General features: G+C 51.6%; 1 protein-coding gene across 2 annotated transcripts; it reads left to right on the top strand.

Moving 5' to 3' along the window:
• The first annotated feature begins 1,784 nt into the window (after positions 1-1,784).
• On the top strand, positions 1,785-21,277 carry TNS4 (tensin 4). 2 transcript variants are annotated; one of them, XM_054014342.1, is made up of 13 exons: positions 1,785-1,870; positions 5,055-5,712; positions 10,476-10,914; positions 11,386-11,810; positions 13,027-13,113; positions 14,066-14,185; positions 14,607-14,699; positions 15,011-15,088; positions 15,888-15,959; positions 17,023-17,191; positions 17,714-17,782; positions 18,087-18,113; positions 18,682-21,277. In XM_054014342.1, exons 2-13 carry the CDS (start codon positions 5,205-5,207, stop codon positions 18,809-18,811), a joined length of 2,217 nt encoding a protein of 738 aa, XP_053870317.1. In that variant the 5' UTR covers positions 1,785-1,870; positions 5,055-5,204; the 3' UTR covers positions 18,812-21,277. The 2 variants fall into 2 exon arrangements, with proteins under 2 accessions (XP_053870317.1, XP_053870318.1); XM_054014343.1 differs by lacking the exon at positions 5,055-5,712 and having other exon boundaries at positions 1,813-1,870.
• Positions 21,278-22,508: the final 1,231 nt, after the last annotated feature.

Below are 22,508 nucleotides of genomic sequence, written 5' to 3'. Positions count from 1 at the left end.
TCACCCAAGGGACGCAGGCAGGAGGTCTTTGACGTTACGTCATGTGGGAAGCACACAGATGATATGGGGATATGTGCCACTATAAGAGGATGGATGGATAGGGTGCTAAACACTAACACAGTAATTGTAATAAACTCGATATCTCCTCATTCCGACACGCATCACAAATGGCTTACTGAAGTCCCCACCGTAAGTCGTTACATTCTACAGCAGAGTGATGGTTCACTTACTTGCTTATACAGCGAGTTTTCAAAGGCACCAATTATTATTACCCATTTAAACTGTGGTGGTGCCTGACTATCCAGCCCAGACTGGGCCCCATTGTGTGAGGCACTGTCCGAAAGGGAGTTGGCAGGTGCCCGGCTGTCCCTTGCACGTCTCCCCCATGAAGTACAAGCTGTGTAATTGTCTAATAGTCCTAGACCGGTATGTAGCACCAGAGGGAGAAAGGAATTAAGAGGTTCATGCTAGGGAGCAGGGACAGGGGTGTCCCTTTCCTGACTTTCTTTTCCAATCTCTACTTAAAGCCTACGTTTCAAGAGCGAGTCGGAGTTACGCTCCACGTCCATTCTCTGTCCCGCCATCTCCCGGTGCTCCCGGCCGCGGTGCGTGCGGAGGGTGAGTTCTATCCCCACTGTCACCATGAAGTTCTCAGTCTCCTTGGGGTGTAACGTAGAAAGAGCTGTAACGTCCCAGGTGGTTTACTCCTTTACATTGCCAGAGTGGTGGAAAGGAGCCTTCTTGTAAAGGACAGTATGGCCCTAGAAATGCTTATGGTGCTTTGGTGATTAGAACTGGTCTAAATTTTTGGACTGAAAAAATTTCCTATCAAAATGTGCTCCATGAACTGTTTGCTACTGACCTTTCTGCAGATGTTCGGTAGCCAATATAAATTGTGGTTGGAGTCCCCAGCCCTCACTTGCTCTCCAGTTTCCTATGATGTAACACTGAGCGTATGGCTGCATATATTTGTTGACTAATACTTAGAAGTAAAGGGTCAATACGAGTTACACTGCTATTAGACAGAGGGGGGTTGGGGATTTCCTCCAATGCTCCCCACTCCCATTCTCTATCCATTGTATTGTAGTTTAAATCAATCACCAAAATAATTGAAACTAGCTGGATTAGATTGCATTATTTTGACCAAAAATATGCAGAATTTTGCAGAATTTTAAAATATTGTACACAGAATTTTTAATGTTTTGGTGCAGAATTTTTAATGTTTTGGTGCAGAATTCCCCCAGGAGTAGTGGTTGCTGGCTTGATTGCAATATTATTCCCCGGGGTTTGCATCACTGACCTCTTACGCTTGATTATAATAATGAAGAGTCATTAATAGTTTGCCCATCTCTAGATTTTTCCTTCTGAGAATCTCAAAGTGCGCTAGCACCCCCCAGAGAAGGCGTATTATTAATTATGATTATGAGTGGCTAGTATTGGTGACACCTATGTCCATGGGTCGGGTGGGTGGTGAGCCTGCTGCCATCTCCCTGGCACTATCCTTTGCAGCTCAGAGGAGCTTGCACTGTGCACACACAGCTCTGGGTGTTCAGTCCTCCAGCACGTCCTCTGCAGCTACCTACCGGCTGTTTTGGGGGAAGCCTGGACTATGCCTCCCTTGGACTATGGCATCTGGACCATCCCTCTTACAGCACACCTGGGCTTGGCCTAGAACATGCCTTGCAGTGTGGGGAATGGGGGAGGGCAGGCGTGGCCGGCTCGTGGGCGGGATGTTATAATGCAGGCACCAGCAGGGCTTGAGACCTTACACACTCCCTCTTGCCCTGATTCATAAGGAGCAGAGCTCCCAAAGGAGGTGTCTGTCACAGCCGGAGCCGGGACCAGGGAAGGCGCAAGGAACTGCACTCAGGTACCTGCTTTAGTTATGCACAAAGCCGTTTCGAGTGCAATCCTGGCATGCTCCTTATTTTTAAAGTGTCTTTCCTAATTAATCGTCCCAGTCATTTTGTTTCAAATGGCATCGGTTCATCTTGCGCTTTTCTATTGTTCTCCTTCATCTGCTGCTTTGTGTTTAGCTGGTGATTTATTTCCTGCCTTTTTTTCCCCCTGAGAGCAAATATCCAGTAGAGTGGCGGTTCTTGTCTGAACAATGCAGCAGACTGGCAAAGGCACCGATTGTATTTGCTCTGGTTGTTTGATTATATTCTCACCTATGATTTTCCTTCCCACGTTGGGGTTTGAGTATATTTAACCGTTGCATGATGCATGCACCAGTGCCAAGGGATGGAGAACCCCCGGGCCCACTGACACCTGCTTAGCCTACAGAAACGGAGCACGACCCGCTGCAGCCTCCTACCGTGACAAAGCATTGAGAGTTGAGCCACTAGCAATATCCCCCTGCAGCGAGAGTCTGCCTGGCGGGAGGTGCTGCAGTCTGGGGGGGTCAGGAGGTCCATTAGCCAAGCGCAGGTAAGACGCATTCAGCAGGGCCGGGAGGGGTTCAGCGTGGCCGGCCAGTCTGGAGATAAGCTGTGGAAAGAAGCTCCGGCCCCTCGTCCTATTTTCTTAATAACGGGGCGGTAGGTTTGATTATTGTAGGGTAGCGACTAGAGGCATCTGAGATCACTGGGCCAAGCACTGTCCAGGCACAGGCAGGCTGTTTACAGTCTGCACAGGACAAAGGGATGGACGGGGAACAAGGCACAGAGAGAGGGGAAGGGGACGGAGCCTCAGCCCAGTGCGCTAACCACTATGGATGCTGCCCTTGCTTAGAAATGGGCCCTAGAGTGGTGCTCTCTCGAAAGGGCCGTGGCCGGCGCATGAGAGGCGGAGGGAAGAGCGCCTGGCAGTTCGCGGGGCGCTTTGTGCAGGATTACAGTTTCCAGGCGAGGGATTGCCTAGGATACGAATCCAAAGAAAAACCAGCACTTCGAATCCCCCAAGGCAGAAGGATGGGAGGGCCAGTCCAAGGAAGGGCTGAACCTCCTCGTCTCAGTGACTTCAGGGGGGGATCCTGCCCCAGCTTTTTCAGAGGTCAGACAGCCCTCTTTCTGCCCCTACGCCCGTGTCCTCGCCCTTCCCTCCCTGCAAAAAAAGCTTCTCTGGGCTGCCGCTCCTTTGGCGTGGGCACCATCTAAAACAGCAACACGCTCACGGAGACAACACTCAGTTAAGATACTTTTCACCTGGGGCGCTTTACCAAGGAAGGCCAGTACAATTACCCCCATTTTACAGGGGGGGGGTGAAACTGAGGCACAGACAGGGGACATGACTTGTCCACAGTCACCCTGTGGATCAGTGGCAGAGATAGGAAATCCATGCCATAGCTGTTACCTCTGGAGAGGAAAAGCCTCCAGCTAGGTATCTTGTCTCAGATGTTCCCTGATTAACTAATACTTGGTAGATGAATTCATTTCATTTTATTTGGACTGAGATCCCCTTCATAGGAGTCAGATTTTTTTTACTTTCCTGAGTTTTCAGCTGTTGTTCTCCCAAGTTGTCAAAGTAGCAAAGCGCCTGCAAACTCCCCCCGCCCCCCCACCGCCAGGCTTGTCCTAGGAGCATGGAGGCAGCCAAGTCTGACCAGTGCAGCTGTGCTGAGGTTCCATCTGGTTCGTGAAGTTATGACATTTTACCAAACGAAACATAAACTTGGGGGTTGGGTTTTTTGTTGTCTCTGGGGGGGGAGGGGGAGTTGTTTTTTTAAATTTAGGGGTCATGTTTACAAGCTTTTCTCTGCAACCAGGAGGGCTAAAAACCTTTTCCAAATGAAAGCTGGGATTCTGCTGTAATCCCATGATTCCAGGAGCTGGGGCTTTAAGAAAAAGACCAGAGAGCATAAGACTCCTGATCCAAATGTGAAGGTTGGCAACACGGCGTCGAGTTTCTAAGAGGCTTCTTGGTGCTGCTGACTATTTAGAGTTGTCCCTGTTTTCAGAAGCGTCTCTGTCATCTGAAAACTCAACCTCCCGCTCCGCACACAACAGTCAGACTCAGCTTCCGGCTCCTCCGCCAGCACAGGCTGCCCCATGCTCTGGCGTGCTAATTCCCTGCTAGCCACGGGCATATTCATATTTGCTATATGATACAGCTGCTTGTTCAGCAATCAAAACACAGCCGGCATCACCATGGCAACTGTTTTCCTCGACTTTACTGACGCGCCCTGTTAATCCGGGCAAGTCCCAAGAACAGGCCTCCGATGACTAAGGAGGGCGTAGTTTGCTCTCTAGCCCTAAATGCCTGTGTCTCCTTCCTCTCGCTGATGTCAGAAGGTGCTCCAGGGCTCACATTTCAGAAGTGTCAGAGCTGGGTCTCCGGTCAGGCAGGAGAGGCTTGTGGTTGTAGACGCAGAGGGCCCAGGTTTGATTGTGTGATGTTCAGGACATACAGACAGAGAAATTAGATAAAAACGTAAAATACTCTTGCTGGAAAGTGGCAATGTAACACATCCTGGTTAGGGTTAACCAACCCACAAACACACAAAACAGAGTGAGAGAAAACAGGCTTCTCCCTAAGGCAGCGAGGCACAACTCATGCTACTTTGGTCTAGGATGGATCTTTGCAGACTAACCACTGTACAGCCAGCACCTTGGTCACACTTTATCAACAAAACAATGGGACGACGCACGTTCATCCCCATGCACAGATCCGAACTGGCAATCGGACCATCGCAAGAGCTCACTGTGTTGCTTAGGGTTAGCTGTCTATCACGGTCACCTTTGAGAGGGCCCCAGCTTCCTCGGAAGCCGTCCAAAGTGCAAGATTGAGGCAATGATAGGCTGTGTAATTCTCAGCCAAGGAAAAGGCACGGTGCAAATGGAGCGGAGAGAATTCAGCTCTCTGGAGGGGCTGGGGAGGGGGTCGTTAGCCACAGAAAAGCTGTTGCAATGAGGATGAATTTGCAGCTTGCCCGAATGCACCGTAGGACTCGGGTTACATATTGGTGGAATCAAGCGCAAAGGAAAATTTGCAGAGTGGCTTTTTTTTTTTTTTTTTTTCCAAATTGAATTCCAAGTGTGACCCCTGCTTTCCTACTTTAGATATTACTCTGCAGACGTCCTAGTGTCTAACTGCTCGTTCTTTGCATTCTTTAGATTCCCGTCGGGTGCCTTCCGCTTGAGACGGCCGATTAAAGAAAAGGTTTGTCGTGGCCCTTGGTGGATAAAGGCACGTGGAGAAGTCACCTCGAAGGCAAGGAGGAGACAACGCTCCCAGACTGAATATTAAGGCAGGAAGCCAAAGCAATGTCTCAGGTCATACCCAGCCACGTGCTACGGGTTGGCCAGACAATACGTGTTGCATCCCAGGAAGAAAGCAGAAGCTTACATCCAGCCGGGAGCCCCTGCTGCTCCAGCTTGACTACAACATGTTCTTACTATTCAGCCGAGGGTTGGCTCAGCCAGCCTATAATGGCACAAACCAAAGCCCATCTGCATGGACCTAACTCGAATGCCGTGTTCACGCGTGTGGCCTCTCCCACCCCCGGGAAAGAGCATCAGGTTGCCTCTTTGGAAAGAGCCAGTCCCACACATCAGCCAGAGGGCGAAGAGGAGATCGAGGGGACTCCCGAGGCTAGTCCAGTGTCTCCGACCCTGGACGTGTCGATAGAAAACCTGAACCAACTGATCCTAGAAATCGACCCGACCTTTCAGCCCCTCCTGCTCAAACCAGACAGCAGCAAGAAGTACACGGCCCAACCCACGTCTCCTGGCAACGCGGCTGTGACCGAGAAACCAGACCCCGATTCGTTAGGTGAGGTAAAGGTCGTCAATGTGCAGCGCGCTCAGTCCTAGCAAAGTACCATGAAAGTCCCAGAGCGTTTCCGTGCATTGCACATGCCACGTGCAATCCCCGAGAATTCACCCCGTGCAGCGGGTAGGCACAAGTCCTCAAAAAGGGCACTGGTGAAACGTAATTTTACCCATAGTACAGCCAGGGTTTGGATGTGATTTTTCTTGCCTATCACATCAGGGGCAGGCAAGTTGATTTTGTGGCTGGGCTGGCAAGTTTTCTCTCTGATGTCTGTGGCCCCCCATCACCATAGTGTCCGAGGCCACTTTCAATCTGTAATGTATTTAACCTCATAGACCCTCTGTGCTGCAGGGCAGAGCTGTTCTCCCCATTTCACAGCTGGGAAACTGAGGCACAGATAGGCTCGGTGACTTACGGGAGTTAGTGGGGGAGCTAATGGCTTATGGTCACCTGGCCGGAGTTAAAGCCAGGGAGGTGTGTGGCTTAATGAGGGATTAACGGGGAAGGCAGGCACTCAGAAGTAAAGTGCAGGGTGTGAGTGAATTAGCAGAGAGGTCAGAGCACCCCGAGCCTGCAGCCCGCGGCCTCAGGAGAGCGTGTGTGAGGTTTGTTTGTCCGGCAGTTTCTCTCGGGGGTAACCGCCCTCGGAGGGAGGCTAGTTAAGGTGCTGAGATGACCCCGGGGCTCTGGGTTGAGTTCACAGCCTTGCCACAGAATCCTGCTGTGACCCTGAGCCAGTCTCCTAGGCCCGAGTTTTCAGTGGAGCTCCGCTCTCATTTAGGCCCCCAAAGGAGTGGCTGGACTTTCAGCAGAGCCCCATGTGCCAGGCGCAAAGTGAGCGCCTTCGAAAGTCTGTCCCCAGCTGTGAGAGCGAATCCCACCCAAGGCTTAGCCACTGGGCCCTGCGCCGAGCCAGGTTCACTGACACGCTGGTGAACCCACCGTCACCACCACGGCGGCCTCTCTCTACAGCCGTGGGATTGTTCCTAAAAAACTCTAGTGTGTGTGCGTCTTCTGTGCCTCAGTTTCCCCATCTGTAAAATGCAGCTAACCACACTGCTTTGCCTTGCCGGGGTGTGGTGAGGCTAACCCCTTCACTGCTTGGGAGGCACTCAGATAGCGCCGGGCTCGCAATGCCATAAAGGGGCAGGTGAATGAGTTGGAGCAGGGGCATATCGACAAGGAACGACGGGGAGCGGCTGTGAATGGCGTTCCTTTGCAACACGTTCCCCTGGGTTCTTGCTGCGAATTCCTTTGCAAGGAAGAGAGTCGAGGGGGGACTGATGGCGGAGAGTGGCTTGCACAAAGTAGCGATGTTGAGTGAAGACTTTTAGGGATGCAGTGGTCCCTGAGAAATCATTTCTGTAAAGGCCCTGGATAGGCCTGCGGGTTTTCCGTTGTCGAATGGAAATCACGGTGTGCGCGTTTGAACCTTCCACTCAGGGAGAGTTTGCATAATCCACCCTGTGTTCATGGGAGAGATTCGTGGCTGACACGAATTCTCTCTCGTACGCAGTGGTTGAGAATGTTAGACTGGCCCTCTCGGCCCCGCCTAGCATGTGGCATTGGTCAGTCAGGCTGTTGTTTTGAAGTCACACCTGCTGCTTCTTGGCGCCAAAAAATTAGCCAGGAACATGAGCTAATATTAAACCCGTCGGATAGGCAAGAGCTTCAAGGTAGCAGGCAAACAGCTGGGTTAAAGTGATGACCCGGAAACAGCCAATTATTTCTCCTAACAGGGCCATTCTGAGTTACAATCTCTCCTTTCTTTGTCCTTTGGAGGGAGACCTCCCGAACACAGCATCTCCAGCCAGGAGCTGGTCGCAAGGGCTCTGAACGCTAATGAGCCGGCACTGGGACAAACTGGTGACAGAGCCCTGGCCAGGACTGTCTTTGATAGGGTGATTGCCGCTTTTTAGTAATAGCAAGGAGGGGAGCGTCGGGGGAAAGGTTGAGGCGTGAGAGAGAACTGCTGTGGTTTTATTTTTAGTCGGGGTTTCTCTAAAGGATTTGACAAGCTTCCAGCAGATCCCCCTTGCCCTGTCGCTCTGGCGGGCTGCAGCACCTTTCCTGTTCCCCGGCTGAAGTTCCTCGCCCACGAGGCAGCGTTCTCGGTTACATCCGAGTTGCAATGGCAGCGTCAGATCAGCCCAGCCTGGTTCTGGCACGTGGGCCCCAGGGCTGCTGTTCTCCGCTGCAGCAGGCCTGGCGAAGCTGCGTCCAGGTGAAAACCTTGTGGGCTCTGATGTGCTGTATGGGGCTGTTGAACCAGCTCCTTTTTGCGTGTGTATCTAAGCACGGCCTGTTTTATTTTAAAATTGGTTTCTCAACTGTAGACAGATTCACCAGCCCAATTAAACTGAACGTCTGCCTGTGCTTTGCCTAGGGGCCTGGCACGCAGAAGGCAACCAAAGAGAACCTTTTGTGCGGACTTGTCCTAGAACCTGATGCCTTCGAGGCACTGTTGTTTCTTACAAGAAGCAGTGACTGCAGTTTTTGGCAATTTGCCGTCCTCCCGGCGTCAGCTACTCACTAACCACACGATATAAGGCAGCAACCAGGCCTGTCAAAGGAATGACAAGGAAACTCAAAACTTTTAAGAGCATTTTTTTTATTACAGAAGCAAAAAAAATATTCCATCCTCTTGATGCCTTTAAAAGTAGCGCAAGGAACCCTCCCGGCTTCAAAGGCATGACAAGAGCCAGCGGCTGGGAGCGGAAGCTAGACACACTCAGGCTAGATCGTAACAGTCCCTCCGGCCTTAGAGTCTAGAAATCTAGGACTACGTGGAGTGGAGGTTCACCCACTGGCTCTGACTCCACTGCATTATACAGTTCTTATACATCCAGGGGCGACGAGAGTAGCCAGGTCTCTGCTGTGGTATCTGCCTTCCAAAAGCAGGAAAGAGCCCAGAGACCTGAGGGAGCAACCAGTCCCAGCCCCATCTTTGCGGAGCAGACAGCGCGGCCTGGGCTATCTCCCATTTAAAACTAAACCAGGATGGGCTGGGGAAATGAAAGCAGCCCTCGTTCATGAACAAGGGACTCCGGCAGAGATCACACCATTGTAACTCAGCACCCAATGACCGTGCACTGGGCCCTAGTTTGTGGCATTTCTCTGGCATGTCTCAGTGAGGATCTCAAAGCAAGTTACAGACATTGACTAATTGAGTGTCACGATCCCTCCTGCCTGTGAGCTCTTTTGATCCCTGGGTTACGATGGGTAACGAAGGGACCGAGCGGTTAAATGATGATGTGCTAAAAGTCAGACGAGGCAGTGGCAGAGCTGGGCATGGAACCCAGGAACCCCATCTCCTAGTCCCCCCCTGCTCTAACCACTAGACCCTCTGCTCCCCTCCCAGAGCCAGCAATAGAACCCGGGATTCCACTCTTAACTCCCAGAGCAAGAAAGCCGGTTAGTGTGAGTGGAGAAATCTATTTTTTATTGTTAGGCTTTCTTAGATCTGCTTAGAAACAAACCTTTCCCCTTCACAAGTGTGTGGCCAGACGCAGCAATATACTAATCCGTACGTGTTCCCTTTGGGGTGTCCCATGAGCCCTGAAAGAGAGGGAGAGCTGTTCTGGGAGGGACCCTGGGGGGCACATACTTGAGAGATTCTGAATCGCCTTAAGAGCTGCTTTGGGAACCAAAGGACTCCTGCCCAACTGGGACAACGGAATCGACCGAGCGGCTCCCGAGCCCCGGGCTCTCAGCCCATGAGCTGATCCGCTAGAAATGTGCAGGTGCCTTTGACAAGCAGCTTCGCTCTGCACCCCACTGGCACCACGCCGGTTCTGTGCATGGTTACCAATCCTCCAAGCATCCAGCCACGCCTGAGAAGTACACGGCCGAGCACGGGGCCTGTGCACCAGGTGAGCTGTAAGTGGTATGCAGGAGCCAGAAAGCCCATCCCGCCTCTCACGCCCTTTGTCCATGAGTCTGATGTGATCACTCACTTGGGAGTAGCCAGACGTTTTTTTCTTTAGTCAGGTACAAACAGAACGGCTGCTTAAGAAGACAAATAGAAGCATCCGCCCTTTGCTACAGGCATCAACATGTAATCATCACAAGGGGCTCTGCGCTCTCCGAGATGACCGTGCATAACCCTGCCTCCCTGGGGGCTGCTCTCGTTAGCTGGGGGCGGGGCACTCCGGCTGGAGTTAGAAGCAAAGTGTCACCATTTCAGAGAGGGGAGCTAGGAACCTGCTTCTGGGAGTTGCCAGGCAAGGCCTGGCCTTGTGACGTGGGAGAAAGGGGCTCCTCAAAACCTTGGCAGGAAGCGGCTCTGTAACGTTCCCTGTTCCTTGGCTAATGGCCACACAACACCTGCAGCCCCAGGGGGTCTATAAAGAAGGGAATTAATCACAGCCCAGGTCTAATGAAGCGTGGAGGTTGCATCTAAACACTAGCACTGGAGAGCACCGTTGTGGGGCTTGCGTGGGGCACGAGGGGTTGTTTGACATTCCCATCAAACACATCTTTGCACTTGCAATTGTCGGTTGCGCTCACGGCCAGGGACCGTGTCACCTTCGGTGTGAATGCAGGGCCTGATCCAGATTGACTCCGCGAGGTGCGGTCACTATGAGGCGAAGGTTCCAAAAGCTACCTAAGGGATTTGGGGGCCCAGTAAATGGGAACTGTGCATCAAAACCCCCTAGGTGATTTGGAAACTGCAGCCTAAATCCATAATAATTCTCCTCCTAGGTTTGGCTGATGAACCTGCCCAAATACCTTATTGTTAACTCCTCCCGTTTTGTTTCCAGAGATCAAGTACATCGAAATGACCCCTGCCCGAGCCAAGAGCCACGAATCCATGCAGGGCTCGGCCAGTCCTTGCGTCACTCCGCTCTCCATGTCACCCCAAGGCAGCTGCTTCCTGCTAGCCCGGGACAACTGCACCCCGAACGGCAGTCTTGTCTTCTCGAGCCCCTCCGGGCCTGACAGCAACCGGGCAGCTTCTCAAAATCAGCCACCCACTGGGAGCTCCCCCCAGACCTGCTACAGAGTGTCTGAATGTGTGTCCATCCCACAGCGTGGTCAGAAGGATTGCATCTCCTACGGGCCAAATACTCTCCTGGCCACCTCTCCCGGCCTGGAGAGTTTGCGGAAGGCTTTGTACATTGGGCGGGCTCCGCAGAGAACCAGCAGGGTCTCCGTGCTCTCCACGAGCCCGGGATCAGACACCAGCTACATGCTTGGAAGGTAAATCTGCCTTTGTGATCTCTGGGCATTCAGGGCTTGGGTGTATTTCTGCAGAGAACGAGCCATGGCAGAGAGTTTCTCCACCTTTATGGAGCTGGCCCCGTTCAGAAGCCAGGCGGGTGGGGATGGGCAGTAAGCTCTTGGGGGATTCAGAGCTGACTATGCCACCAAAGAGGAGTGCTGCATTCTCCTGGGCAACAGCAGATGCCCTAATGCTCACCAGTGCCCCCATCCGGCCCTTCGCGGGAGAAGACTGGAGAGTGGGAGCAGAGGAAAGGACAGAAGAGGGAGCTGGCTTTATTTCCCCCTGGGGTGGAACTGAGCTTTCATGCTGTGATTTGATGTCACAGGAGCCAGGCAAGGTTACCCCCACCCCCACCCCCAGGCAACCTCTATCTGGCTTGCTGCACAGTGCGTCAGCTGGAGAACAAGCCCTCCGATTTCCCTGTACCTTCTGCTTTTCTTCTGCAGCAGTACTCAATCGCTTCCCAACGATGACTCCGACTCTTACCAACCTGCCCACAGATCAGCGGAAAGCCCCTTATCCGTCAGCTCCTTCGGCAGCCCTTGTCTCGCCTCCCCCGGCATTCAAGTCGATCGTTTTGGAGATGCCTTTAGCCCGGGTTCCAATTCCAACAAAGTGAACAACTCTTCCTCCCCGCCACTCCAGAAGGGACATGCCAGCAGCTGTCCCCCATCCATCGTTAACTCCATGGCTGATATCCCCATACTGCTGGTCAACGGATGTCTGGAACATGGCGAGACGTCTCCCAGGATGGGCAAAGACTTCCAGCGTTCCGTCAAGCAGACAATTCCACCCAATTCCAGCTCCTCCTCAGGGATAAACAGCTTGAATAAGACCTCTTCTGAAACATCTCTCTCCTTCTGCTCGGCCGGTAAGTTGTGCCTGTTTTGAGTTGGAACCACTCTCTGTTTCAGAGCGAAGTTATCCAACACAGAGAATCCCACTAGGTTACCGAGGTGGAAAGACAGGATGAAACTGGAGATTGTGTTTCCACTTCCAATCAAGCTTTCATTTATAAATGGTTAATAGGACACTTATAGATATGATAAGTTGTGTCCTTGAGGGCGATAACCCAGTCATCAGAGGTGTTAGAGATGGTTATAAGTCATGGTTGTAAGAACCTGTTGGACTCTCTAAAGATCTAGAATGATTGATTAATCATTTATTGAAACATCTAGTCATCATTTTTAACCCTTCATAAATAGAAACCCCACTATAAAGTGTGACCAAGATGGCATATAAATGAAGACTCTCTCCAGCAGAAAATTGTGTGCAGAAATGTCCAGGAATTATTCATTAAATGCTATATGCCTCCGAAGAAGTGGGCTGTAGTCCATGAAAGCTTATGCTCTAATAAATTTGTTAGTCTCTAAGGTGCCACAAGTACTCCTGTTCTTCTTTTTTCATTAAAAAAGGATCAGGGTGTTAAAAACATCTGGTAACGATGAGGTTCCATAAAATTATAGGGTCCCATCCTCCGCTCGTGTGACCAGGGTAGTTACACTGGTTGAGAATGTGACCCATAATGTTTTAATTTCATCCTTATTTCAGTGCTAGGACTTTTTTGCCCCCACTTGTTTTTGGAGGTCATCTAAAGATATCAAAAGTTTGGGAAACACAAGGTTCCTAGTTCAAGAGTAAACAACTGGGCCATTGTTTTCTGGAATAGTTTACGGGGGCAGCTCCTGACAGAGACTTTTCATCTGGGTTCTCATGGGAAAGAAAAGAGGGATGTCTTTCAACATAGCGCTCTTGACTTCAGTGAAGCTGGGATGATACACACCAGCTGAGGAGCAAGCCTATTATCTTTCTGATCTTGACTGTGGTTTGCCAAGAAGATAATGAAGTGGAGAGTGAATTATGCTGGGAACCGGAGAGGAAGTTCTAATTGAAAGACTTGAGCAAACATTTAAACCCAAGCTCAGTTAAAAGAGAAACAGTCTTTGTTCGGGTTCCTCTCCCCTTAAAGATGCCAGGCAAGAGAATCGCTGGGATCTAAATACCTGTAACACATGCCTGTGCCTCTCTGCAAAGAAAGAGGTTCGTGTCATGTGCCATGCATGAGGGAATGCCATTGTCTCTTGCAGGTCCCTCCAAAGATGGTGAGCCAACCATGAAGTTTGTGATGGACACGTCAAAATACTGGTTCAAGCCAAGCATTACAAGGGACCAAGGTAAAAGGAGAGGAGACGTTGCTAGGCCTATCCCATTCCCAAATCTACCCTTCTGCGTCGCTCTTGGAGAGCTGCTCATCTGATAGGGTGGCAGAGGACCAGCAGAAGCTCTATGCATCACTTAGGTCCCACAGTGACTTATTTCCTAATTGCATCCTAACCCAATAAAAGCTGGTGTTACAGAAGTGGAAGAGTATCAGAGGGGGAGCCGTGTTAGTCTGGATCTGTAAAAAGCAACAGAGAGTCCTGTGGCACCTTTAAGACTAGCAGATGTATTGGAGCGTAAGCTTTCGTGGGTGACAAAGTGGGCATTCACCCACAAAAGCTCACGCTCTGATACATCTGTTAGTCTTAAAGGTGCCACAGGACTCTCTGTTGCTTTTTACAGAAGTGGAAGAGGCACTCGTCAGTCTAGAGATGATGCTCAGGAAACATCAGGTCTTCCCTCTGTCTGTGCTGTCCGAGTTGAGGAGAATACGCTCCCCTCTCTAATGATCAGCTGAGTCAACTTGGTTTTGGAAAGGGCCAACTGTATTTTTCAATTCCCAGGATAAGGATCCTGGCTGAAGTCGAATGCTTCTTGAATCACCCCTGTGCAGTGACACCATTCTGGTCAGGTCTTCTGCAAGGACAGAGCCTGGACCTCTGAATTTAAAAGCTCAATGAGGCTCTACTGCTAAAGAAGGAAGTCCATTAGTTCGGAGGACCTAACATTAGCAGACTCATTAAATGGGTATATGTGGTCTAGCCACTACAGGGAGACAAAGCACCATACTTTTAGCACGGGTTGCAGATGCATGAAGGAAATATTCGTATGCACCCTGAAGCCCACCCCGCTGCATGTCACTGTCCCCCGGGGATGGTTACAGCGCTAGACAGAGGGAATGCTGAGTTCAGAAATGCCGAAATGCCGCCTGCGTTGCATGGGTAACCCTCTCCCGTGTGCCTTCAGCAATCCAACTTCTGAAGGAGGCGGAACCGGGCGCTTTCCTCATGCGGGACAGCACGTCGTACCGCGGGTCGTTTGGGCTGGCGATGAAGGTTCTCAGCTCACCATCCGGCTGCAAGACAGGTACAGAGAGGCCTCTTAAGAACATAGAGCTAAACTCCCCAGGAGAATTGTCTACGCCAGGCTCAGCAGTTTGTAACGGAGCCAATAAGCAGTGAGAGTTTTGCTTGATTAAGGACTCCCGAGTTTGGATCTTTGTGTAAAATTCACCCCGATGGGTCAGCACAAGGGCCACACATCACTTGAAACCTCAAAGTAAGGCTGCAGGGGGACGTAAGGGTCAGTGCCTAATTGCCTTGGGGTGGTGTAAAAGCACAATGGAAACGGCATTTTGAAAATCCCACCCTGCAGATAGAGCTGAACTAAAGGGTGTCATGCAGTTACAGCCCAGCCCAGAGGCATGCAGGGAAAGTGGAGGGTCAAAAACATGGTGGGCAATAACACTGGAGATTGTGGTAGAGCCTCTCTTGCATTTTGCTTGAAGGTGATGACAGCAGCGACCAGGTCCGACACTTCCTCATTGAGTCATCTGCCAAAGGAGTGCACCTTAAAGGGGCCAGCGAGGAGCCCTACTTTGGTAAGGCTATTACTGTCCTGGAGCAGAAGTTACAGGAGGAGTATTACGTGTATTACGGTAGCACCGGGCCCCTGATCACATTTGTGCCTGGTGCTGTACAAGTAAGCAGCAAGAAGCAGTTTAAATGCCTGTCGCAGACACTTCCCAGCGTGTGTCGCATGACCAGTCAGAGCTGTAAATACAACGGGTAAAAAACATTAGACCAAGGTCACCGTCTTCACTCAAGCCAGCTGAGATGAGGGGGAGGGTGGTGGTTGGTGGGGTCTCTTGTCCCTGCCGTCCTGTAAGCCCTCTCGCTGTCTCTGTTGCAGGGAGCCTGTCTGCCTTCGTCTACCAGCACGCCATGACAGCACTAGCCTTGCCCTGCAAGCTGGCCATCCCCACACGAGGTACGGGTCCGACTTGGAGGAGACCAGCAGGAAGAAATGCTGGGAGTTAGCGAGGGGGGTGGGAAGCAGCTAGGTGGACATTGCGGACACGTCTGGACTTCACAGCTACATCCCCGTTCCAGCAAATCCGGAGTTTGGAAGGGGGCCTGCTCACGGGCACATGTAGGGCATGGGGGATGCATCAGCGGGAACAGGGGACAGCACTGGTAGGTGGGGACGGGAGTCAGGGAGAGGCATGAATGGTTGGCAGCTGTAAGTGCCGCTGTGGTGAGGGGTGAGGAGAAAAACTGGCCAATACCTCCCCGGTTGTGGGCAGAGCAGACGACGTACGTTTTGCCCTGTGGACACGGTTTCTGAATCCTGTGCAGCGATACCAGCACGCTGGCTGCAGTTGCTAATCCCAGAGTGAGAGAGAGGTGCAAGCGGTCCAAGGGGTTGGGGTTCACATGAGCCTGTGGAGAGACCCGTGGGCTGGGCAGAGGGCTCCAGAGAGCTGGCCGGAAAGGCAGAGCAGAGAGGACGAACGAGGAGGGGTCAGATCATAGAGGTGGACGGGGGACACAGACACGAAGGCCTTGGAAGAGGAGGAGGGAGATGGTGGGCGATGTCCCTGGATCCCTGAATAGAAGTGGCCTATTCACAGCGGGTGAAATTCACCCGTGTGCAGAGACCCTAAGACTTAACTGGTTCCTGGGCCCTGGGTCCCCTGAACAGAGGTGAGTTTCACCCCTGGCCAAGCGTTGATTTCAGAGCTGCTTGCTCTCCCCACGCCTCACGGTTCTGTTTGTTGCTTGCACAGATTTTGCTGGTGGAGAAAATAGCTCTGAGACCCCCCTGGAATCTGCAATTTCTGCAATGAAGAAAACTGCTGGTGAGCAAAGGAAAGAAACCAGGTTTCTCCTGGGCTTTATTTGCTGGAGGGACAACCTGTCGCCATCCTCCAGGGCTTTGGACTTCACCCCGCGCGGAGTGATTTCACTTTTAACCAGGGCCAGCTCCAGGCACCAGCTTGGCAAGCAGGTGCTTGGGGCGGCCACTCCGGAGAGGGGCGGCAGGTCCAGCTATTCGGCGGCAATTCGGCGGACGGTCCCTCACTCCCGCTCGGAGCGAAGGACCTCCCGTCGAATTGCCGCCGCAGATCGCGATTGCGGCTTCTTCTTTTTTTTTTTTTGGCTGCTTGGGGCGGCCAAAACCCTGGAGCCGGCCCTGCTTTTAACACACCCGACACTGAGATATTTTTTTCACACTTGTGATAAATTGTGACACAAGTCACGGAAGCAGCCGAGGAGCAGCTGACATGACCAGGACCCGTAGCTTGGGGGAGTGGGAGGGGAGCGGTGTTGCCAGTTCGCACAATTTTATCACAAGTCGTGTGGTACCTGGTGTTTTTCTCGTAGCCCTAATTCCAGGAGTCGGGTGACTCGGCTTGCATTAAAACAAAAGGCAGTAGCTAGCGCTCATGACTGAGAAATGTTTGAAAATGTGACTCCCAACCGCTCAAACCTCCCAAGGCGAAGGAAAAGAACCCGACAGTTGTTGCGTTATAAAATCTCCTGATTTTTTTAAGCCAATCTCCTGATTTTCATGGCCCGACTAATGATTTCTGAACACCTGGGATTTGGCGGTTCTGGGGTAGTGTCACTGTGGCTGCTTCGAGCCGCAGAGTAGACAAGGCTAGCAGGATATAAAGGCCTGAGTGTGCAGTCAGTAATGGGTGCACTGCGGGGGAAAGCACAGGATCGGGGAGAGAAATGTAGTATAACTATTGGTCTGACTGTAGTGCCATGGGCAGGGGCCCCAGTGTGCTAGGAGCTGTACAAACACAGAACAAAGCGCTGGTCCCCTACAGCGCCCTGATCGCTCTTCAAAGCCGGCGGGAGGGGGCCGCAGACCCAGCGTGGCGCTGACCTTGGTTTTGTGCGGTTCCCTCGCAGCCTGCAACGTCTTGTACCTCAACTCGGTGAGCGTGGAGACGCTGACCGGCGCCTCGGCGGTTCAGAAAGCCGTCTCCTCCACCTTCGAACTGGAGACGCCGCCCACGCCCACCATCGTTCACTTCAAAGTGACCAAGCAAGGAATAACCCTGACCGACGTCCAGAGAAAGTAAGGATGCTCCTTTGGGACGGGCCTGCTGAGATGTTGGCGTTAGATTTCCTTATGACCGCGCTGCTGCGGATTGGTCAGGGCTGGCAGAGTGACTAGATTCCGGCGCGAATGGGGACAGGGCTCCATAAAACCTCATTATCTTAATCCTGAATTATCTCTCCTAAATGGGACCAAAGTCTCTTCCCAGTTACAATGTTGCAAGCCCCGTGTAAATTACACATTAATCCCTTCTGTCATTGGAGGCGTAACCCCCAGGCTGCCTTTGACCCATTACATTGAATAGTATAGGACATGATTCCACTATGAGCACAGCCACTGTAGTGCCAGTGGGGAGCTAGAATCGGGCACTAAATTCACGTCACTGGTCAGCCGAGATCGATCAGAACCCAGCCTTGGGCACTGAAGGGTTTGTCAGCTCATCAAGAGGGGTTTGATTTTGCAGAAGTGTATTTCCCCCCCTTGAACTATCCAGGCACCGGCGCTTTTAAAGCCTTCTCTTCTTCTTCTTCCCCTCTGCAGGGTGTTTTTCCGACGGCACTATCCCCTCGCTGCCCTCAGCTTCTGTAGCATGGACCCTGAGAACAGAAAGTAAGTTGCAACAAACTGCTCTGCAAGTCGGGGCAGTGAAGTTATTCAGGGAGCAGGCTGGGTGCTGTAGTGGTCATTTGACCCTCGATGGTCATGCCATGTGGGCGCAGGATGGGACCAAGGACTGGCCCTGAGTAGAATATCAGAATTGAAAGAACTGATCAAAATTCCAGATTTTCAGAAAAGACTAAGGTTTTTTCCCCAGTAAAAGTAACCGTTTTCTAGTTACACAGTAATTATACGCAGCTAATAACATTCAATATCTGGATTTCTCTTGAGAGTTTCTTCATCTCTTTTCTTTCAGGTGGCAAAAGTACTGCAAGTCTTCAAGGTAAGCCTCGTCCAAAGAAACATCCCGAAAACGCAGGAGGAAAGTGGCTTTAGTTACAGGGTTCTGGGTATTTAAACAGACACATTTCAAACAGCAGCTTAAACTTAAAAATTAAAAGCCCAGTGATCAGAGGAGAAATGAAATTTACAGATTTAGGAGAATTCACCAGTGCTCTGTAACAAAACCTTTCCGGAATGGAAGGGGGATACAAGTGCTACCCATAGAGAGCCAAGCTTTGTAAGATCTCGGCAGTAGCTACAGCTGTCCCTCTCCTGGGGGTGAATTTCACCCTAAGTGGAAAGAGCTCAGCAAATCTGTCAGCAAATCCTCCCCCCAAGTGTTCTCAGTACTCAGGAAGTGAGTTCCCCATGACTCTACTTTGTGTCCCAGGAATGTTCCATAGTCAGGAAGGTGACGGCGAGAAGCACTACCACAGTATGGCTTTTCCTCGGGAACGGGCCAGGTGGGATTGCTAGTTTGCTCTGCGGCTAGTTTCAGCTTGTTCTCTTCCATTTCTGAACGCAGACTAACTAGGCCTTTTTATTTTTGGTCTCTCTCGTTTCCAAAGGATCTTTGGCTTTGTAGCCAAAAGCCAAATGGATGCCGAGAATCTCTGTCATCTCTTTGCCGAGTACGACACTGTGCAGCCGGCTTCTCTTGTCATTGACTTTCTCAGCAAACTCCTCCCAGAGCAGTAGCTGATGCAGACCTGCGGAGACGCCGTTGCTGCCAGTACCTGGATGCCGCTTCCTACCGTTCTGTTGCTACCTTGTTGCATTTTGGCAACTGCTCCTATTTATAACTTTTGTTACGTACTTTGATGTCCGGAGTTTCAGAGGAAGGTTTTACACTCCCTGCTCAGTCCTGGGAGGCGCTGATGGGATCAGATCCCATTCAAGACCTCTGATGAGGAATCACATGGAAATGCCGAATGCCTTGCATGTATATATCGCAGCCTGCAGGAAGCCACGGCGGGTCAGATGGTGGATGAGTGTGTGAGGGGCTGGATTTGCCTTGCAAAATTATTTGCTCACTCATCAGGGGTGAGTCATTTTGTCCTTTATCAGGCAGGGAAAATATTGGGGCCAAGATTTTTGATAGTGATGCCTTGATTTCGGGGTGCCCAATTTGAGACCCTTAAAGGGGTCTGAGCTCCCACCCTCCAAAAGTCCGGGTTAGCACCGCCCGACCTCACAGATGTCTTGTGAGGATAAATGGTGCCCTGCTACAATGGTACCAGGGGCCAGGCGAGGACCTTCCGTAGACCGATAGGCCCTTCGCAGTAGCCTCCAGGTTGATTCTGCAAATCAAGGCACCTATGATCACAAGCTGCTTCTGAAAAAACTTGGCTCCCTACATGTTTGTGTCTGAAATGTTGGGCAAAGCAGATTTTTTTTTGGCCTGGGCTGGTAAATTTTTGTGCCATTTTTGCTGGATTAGCCTAGCTCGAAATATCCAGATCATGACGAGCGGAGAAATAAACACTGACGTTTTCATGACAGTAAATGTATCGGCTTTTTGGAGGAGACTGGGCCAGATCCATTGGCGGTGCTTCCTTCTGGAGCGCTCCACGTGCTGAAGGAAGCAGGTGACTCCAGTAGGTAAGAGGCTCGATTGCATAGCTAGGGCGTTGGGCTGGGAGCCAGGAGATCTGAGGTCTACTCCCCCTCCCCCCCTTCACTCAGTGGCCATAAACTGAAGGTCTCGTCCCTTCCGAGCAGGAGGAGATAAGGCAGGGAACTGAGCTAGTGAGTCTGGGCCTGGGAAATCAGCTTGACATGAGTGCATAGCTACCGCAGTCTGCTTTACCCGCTCGAGACGCCAAAATCCGGGGCAGTTGGCTTGTTTGTGTCTCTTCATCCGCTAACTGCTGTATTTTCACAGCACTTCCTGCGCTATTTATGGAGGAGTAACATGGTACAAAAGCACCAGGTTGTGTAACTCTTTGGCCGGGGCTCAGGTGGGCAGCCCGGTCTAATTAGGGGCAAGGCTTGGGGCAGCAGGGTCTAGTGGTTAAAGCCCTGGACTGGGACTCTGGAGGCTTGGGTTCTACTCCTGGCAGCCAATGACCTGCTGTGTGACCGTAGGCAAGTTCCTCCACCGCTCTGTGCCTCAGTTTCCCCTCCTGCTCTTTGTCTGTCTTTGCTATAATGGCAGTGCCCAAAAGGCGCCCGCTGGGCCTTGGGGCCCCCATTGTGCTGCAGGGCGACCTCTTGCTCTGTACTGCACTCAGCACAAGGAGGCCCCAGATCCAGTGTATCACATTAATGTCTGGCCGAGTCAGATGCGAACGAGTATAAAACGAGGCAGGAGCCTTCAAACTCCAGGGGAAGTCGTTCTTGAACCAGTGCACTCATTTCTATGTAACAATGTGGGGGGGGGGAGTATTCTGAGCTTAGACTTTCAGTGAAGATATATTATGAAATGGAATCCACTAGATCTGTTGTTTTGCAAGAGTTCAAAGGTCTCCATTCTGGCCGTGTGATCCATTGCTCAGGACTCTCCAGTCGCTGATGGAGAGGATAGGGAATGGATTCCCTCTCGTTCCAATTCATTGGGAGCCGCAAAACAGGGCATCCAACACTGATCTCCTGAGCCCGCACTGAGCCCCCCTCGCCACTGGCCCCCCAGACCTCCAGCCTCGCCCGGAACCGGGGCTGACCTGGTGCCTAGCCTGTCTGCCGTTTCTCTGCACAGGCTTGAATTTCACCCGAGGGGAATAACGAGTCAAGGCTCCATTGTCGTCAGCTCCCCAAATGAGTCTCTTCTGAGGCCAGGCCACGTGGCCATCCCAACCTGGCCTTTTGGAGCAGAGGCGCTTTCTGCCGAGTCTATAACACGTAATCACAATGCCTGCTGGGTCGCCGGCCTCTCCGCTGAGGGGGTTTACCAGGGAGCCAATTAGCACCAACCGCAAATTCCTCCAGACTTTCTTTTGTTGTTGTTGCAAACAAATAAAGAGCCACACGCAGCCAGAGTTCTGCAGTTGGGAGTCGAGCGCCGAGAGATGAGCCAGTTTAGAACACCAGGGGGCGCCAGCGAGTCAGCTTTTATCTCCGGCCCCTTTTGCACATCTTCGGGGAGTTATAAAGACGTAGGAACGTCTGTCTGGCAGCTTTGCTGGTTATTGTAATGCTGTTTTGATTAAACAAAATTTAATCACTTCTGCGACTTTCAGTCCTCTGCGCCTGGCCTCTAAGAGCCTGGCCTCCGGGCCTGTGATTTCTGTTATGCAATCTGTGAACAAGCAATGCTTTAATTCATTGCATTTATTACAGCGCATTCCATGAAAACCTATGTCTAACGGCAGAGGGAATATGAAGATTCAAGTGCTCTGACTTGCCAAATGAGAGCACTAGGAGCACTTGCTGCTTTCCTTTTTCTTTTTAGAAAATAAAATATGCAAACATTCCCCAAGAAAATCGGATTCCCACCCCCTCCCTCACCCTCCACTTTTCAGTCCAAGCTGCTGAAAACTAGGCCAAGTTTGCAAAACTCCTCGGTGGTGGTGGCGGTGTTTGCTTTTACTTTTCAAACCCAAACCATTTTGGAGCAGGGAAAACGGCCAATTGTCAAGCCAAATCCTTGACATTTTTGCATTTGGAATGTTTGTGTCCCTCTGCTCAGGAAATCCAGCTGAAGTTTCAGGTCAGACCAATCCAAACGCTCCAAGGGAAACTCAGCCCAAACCACCTGGATTCAGGAAGAAAGCAGCCAGCAAGTCTCCCAGCGCCTCCTGGTTTCCATAACTTGCCCCAGGCTTCTTGGAAGCTCAGCTCTTGGTGGAGGTTCTTTGCTTTCGTTCCAGCCATTTTGTACCAAGGCCTGATCCTTGATTTTCCTGGTTTGTGGTTTTATGACCACAGCTCCCTGCAGCAGCCCTAGCGAATGCCTCATGTCATCACTAGCGCTCTGCTCTGGAGTTCACCTAGTGACTGGCCTTTTAAAGGGCAAACACTCCATGCCCCTCAATGCTCCGAAAAGTCCCAGCCCCGGCTACGTTACAAACATCTGACGGGATAATGATGTCGCTCAGGGGTGTGGAAAATCCAAACCCTGAGTGACGTGGTTGTACCCACTGTCGAGGGTGCTGTGTCAATGGGAGAGCTGTAGAGGGGCGGTTGCTGTCTCCCCATGTCGCCGTAGCACTGTCTGGGTCATCACAACGGCGTCTCTCGGGGGGGGGGGATTTTCCACACGTAGTTACACGGACACACGGGTGTAGCGTAGCCCTGGGCTCGGGGAGGCAGAGTCCCTGCACCCATGGGAGACGCTCGCCTGTCGGCGTAGGCTGCACCTTCGCTAAGCACTAGAGTAGTGCGGCTACTCTGGGGCAGCGCTGTCAGTGTAGACAGAGACTTCTCCACTGAGTGACATTAACAAGAAGGAGCCGGG

The sequence above is a fragment of the Malaclemys terrapin genome, chromosome 25 (assembly GCF_027887155.1).
Source record: "Malaclemys terrapin pileata isolate rMalTer1 chromosome 25, rMalTer1.hap1, whole genome shotgun sequence".
Taxonomy (NCBI): Eukaryota; Metazoa; Chordata; order Testudines; family Emydidae; genus Malaclemys; species Malaclemys terrapin.
Note: the sequence above shows the minus strand (reverse complement) of the source record. Positions and strands in the feature narration are given on the sequence as shown.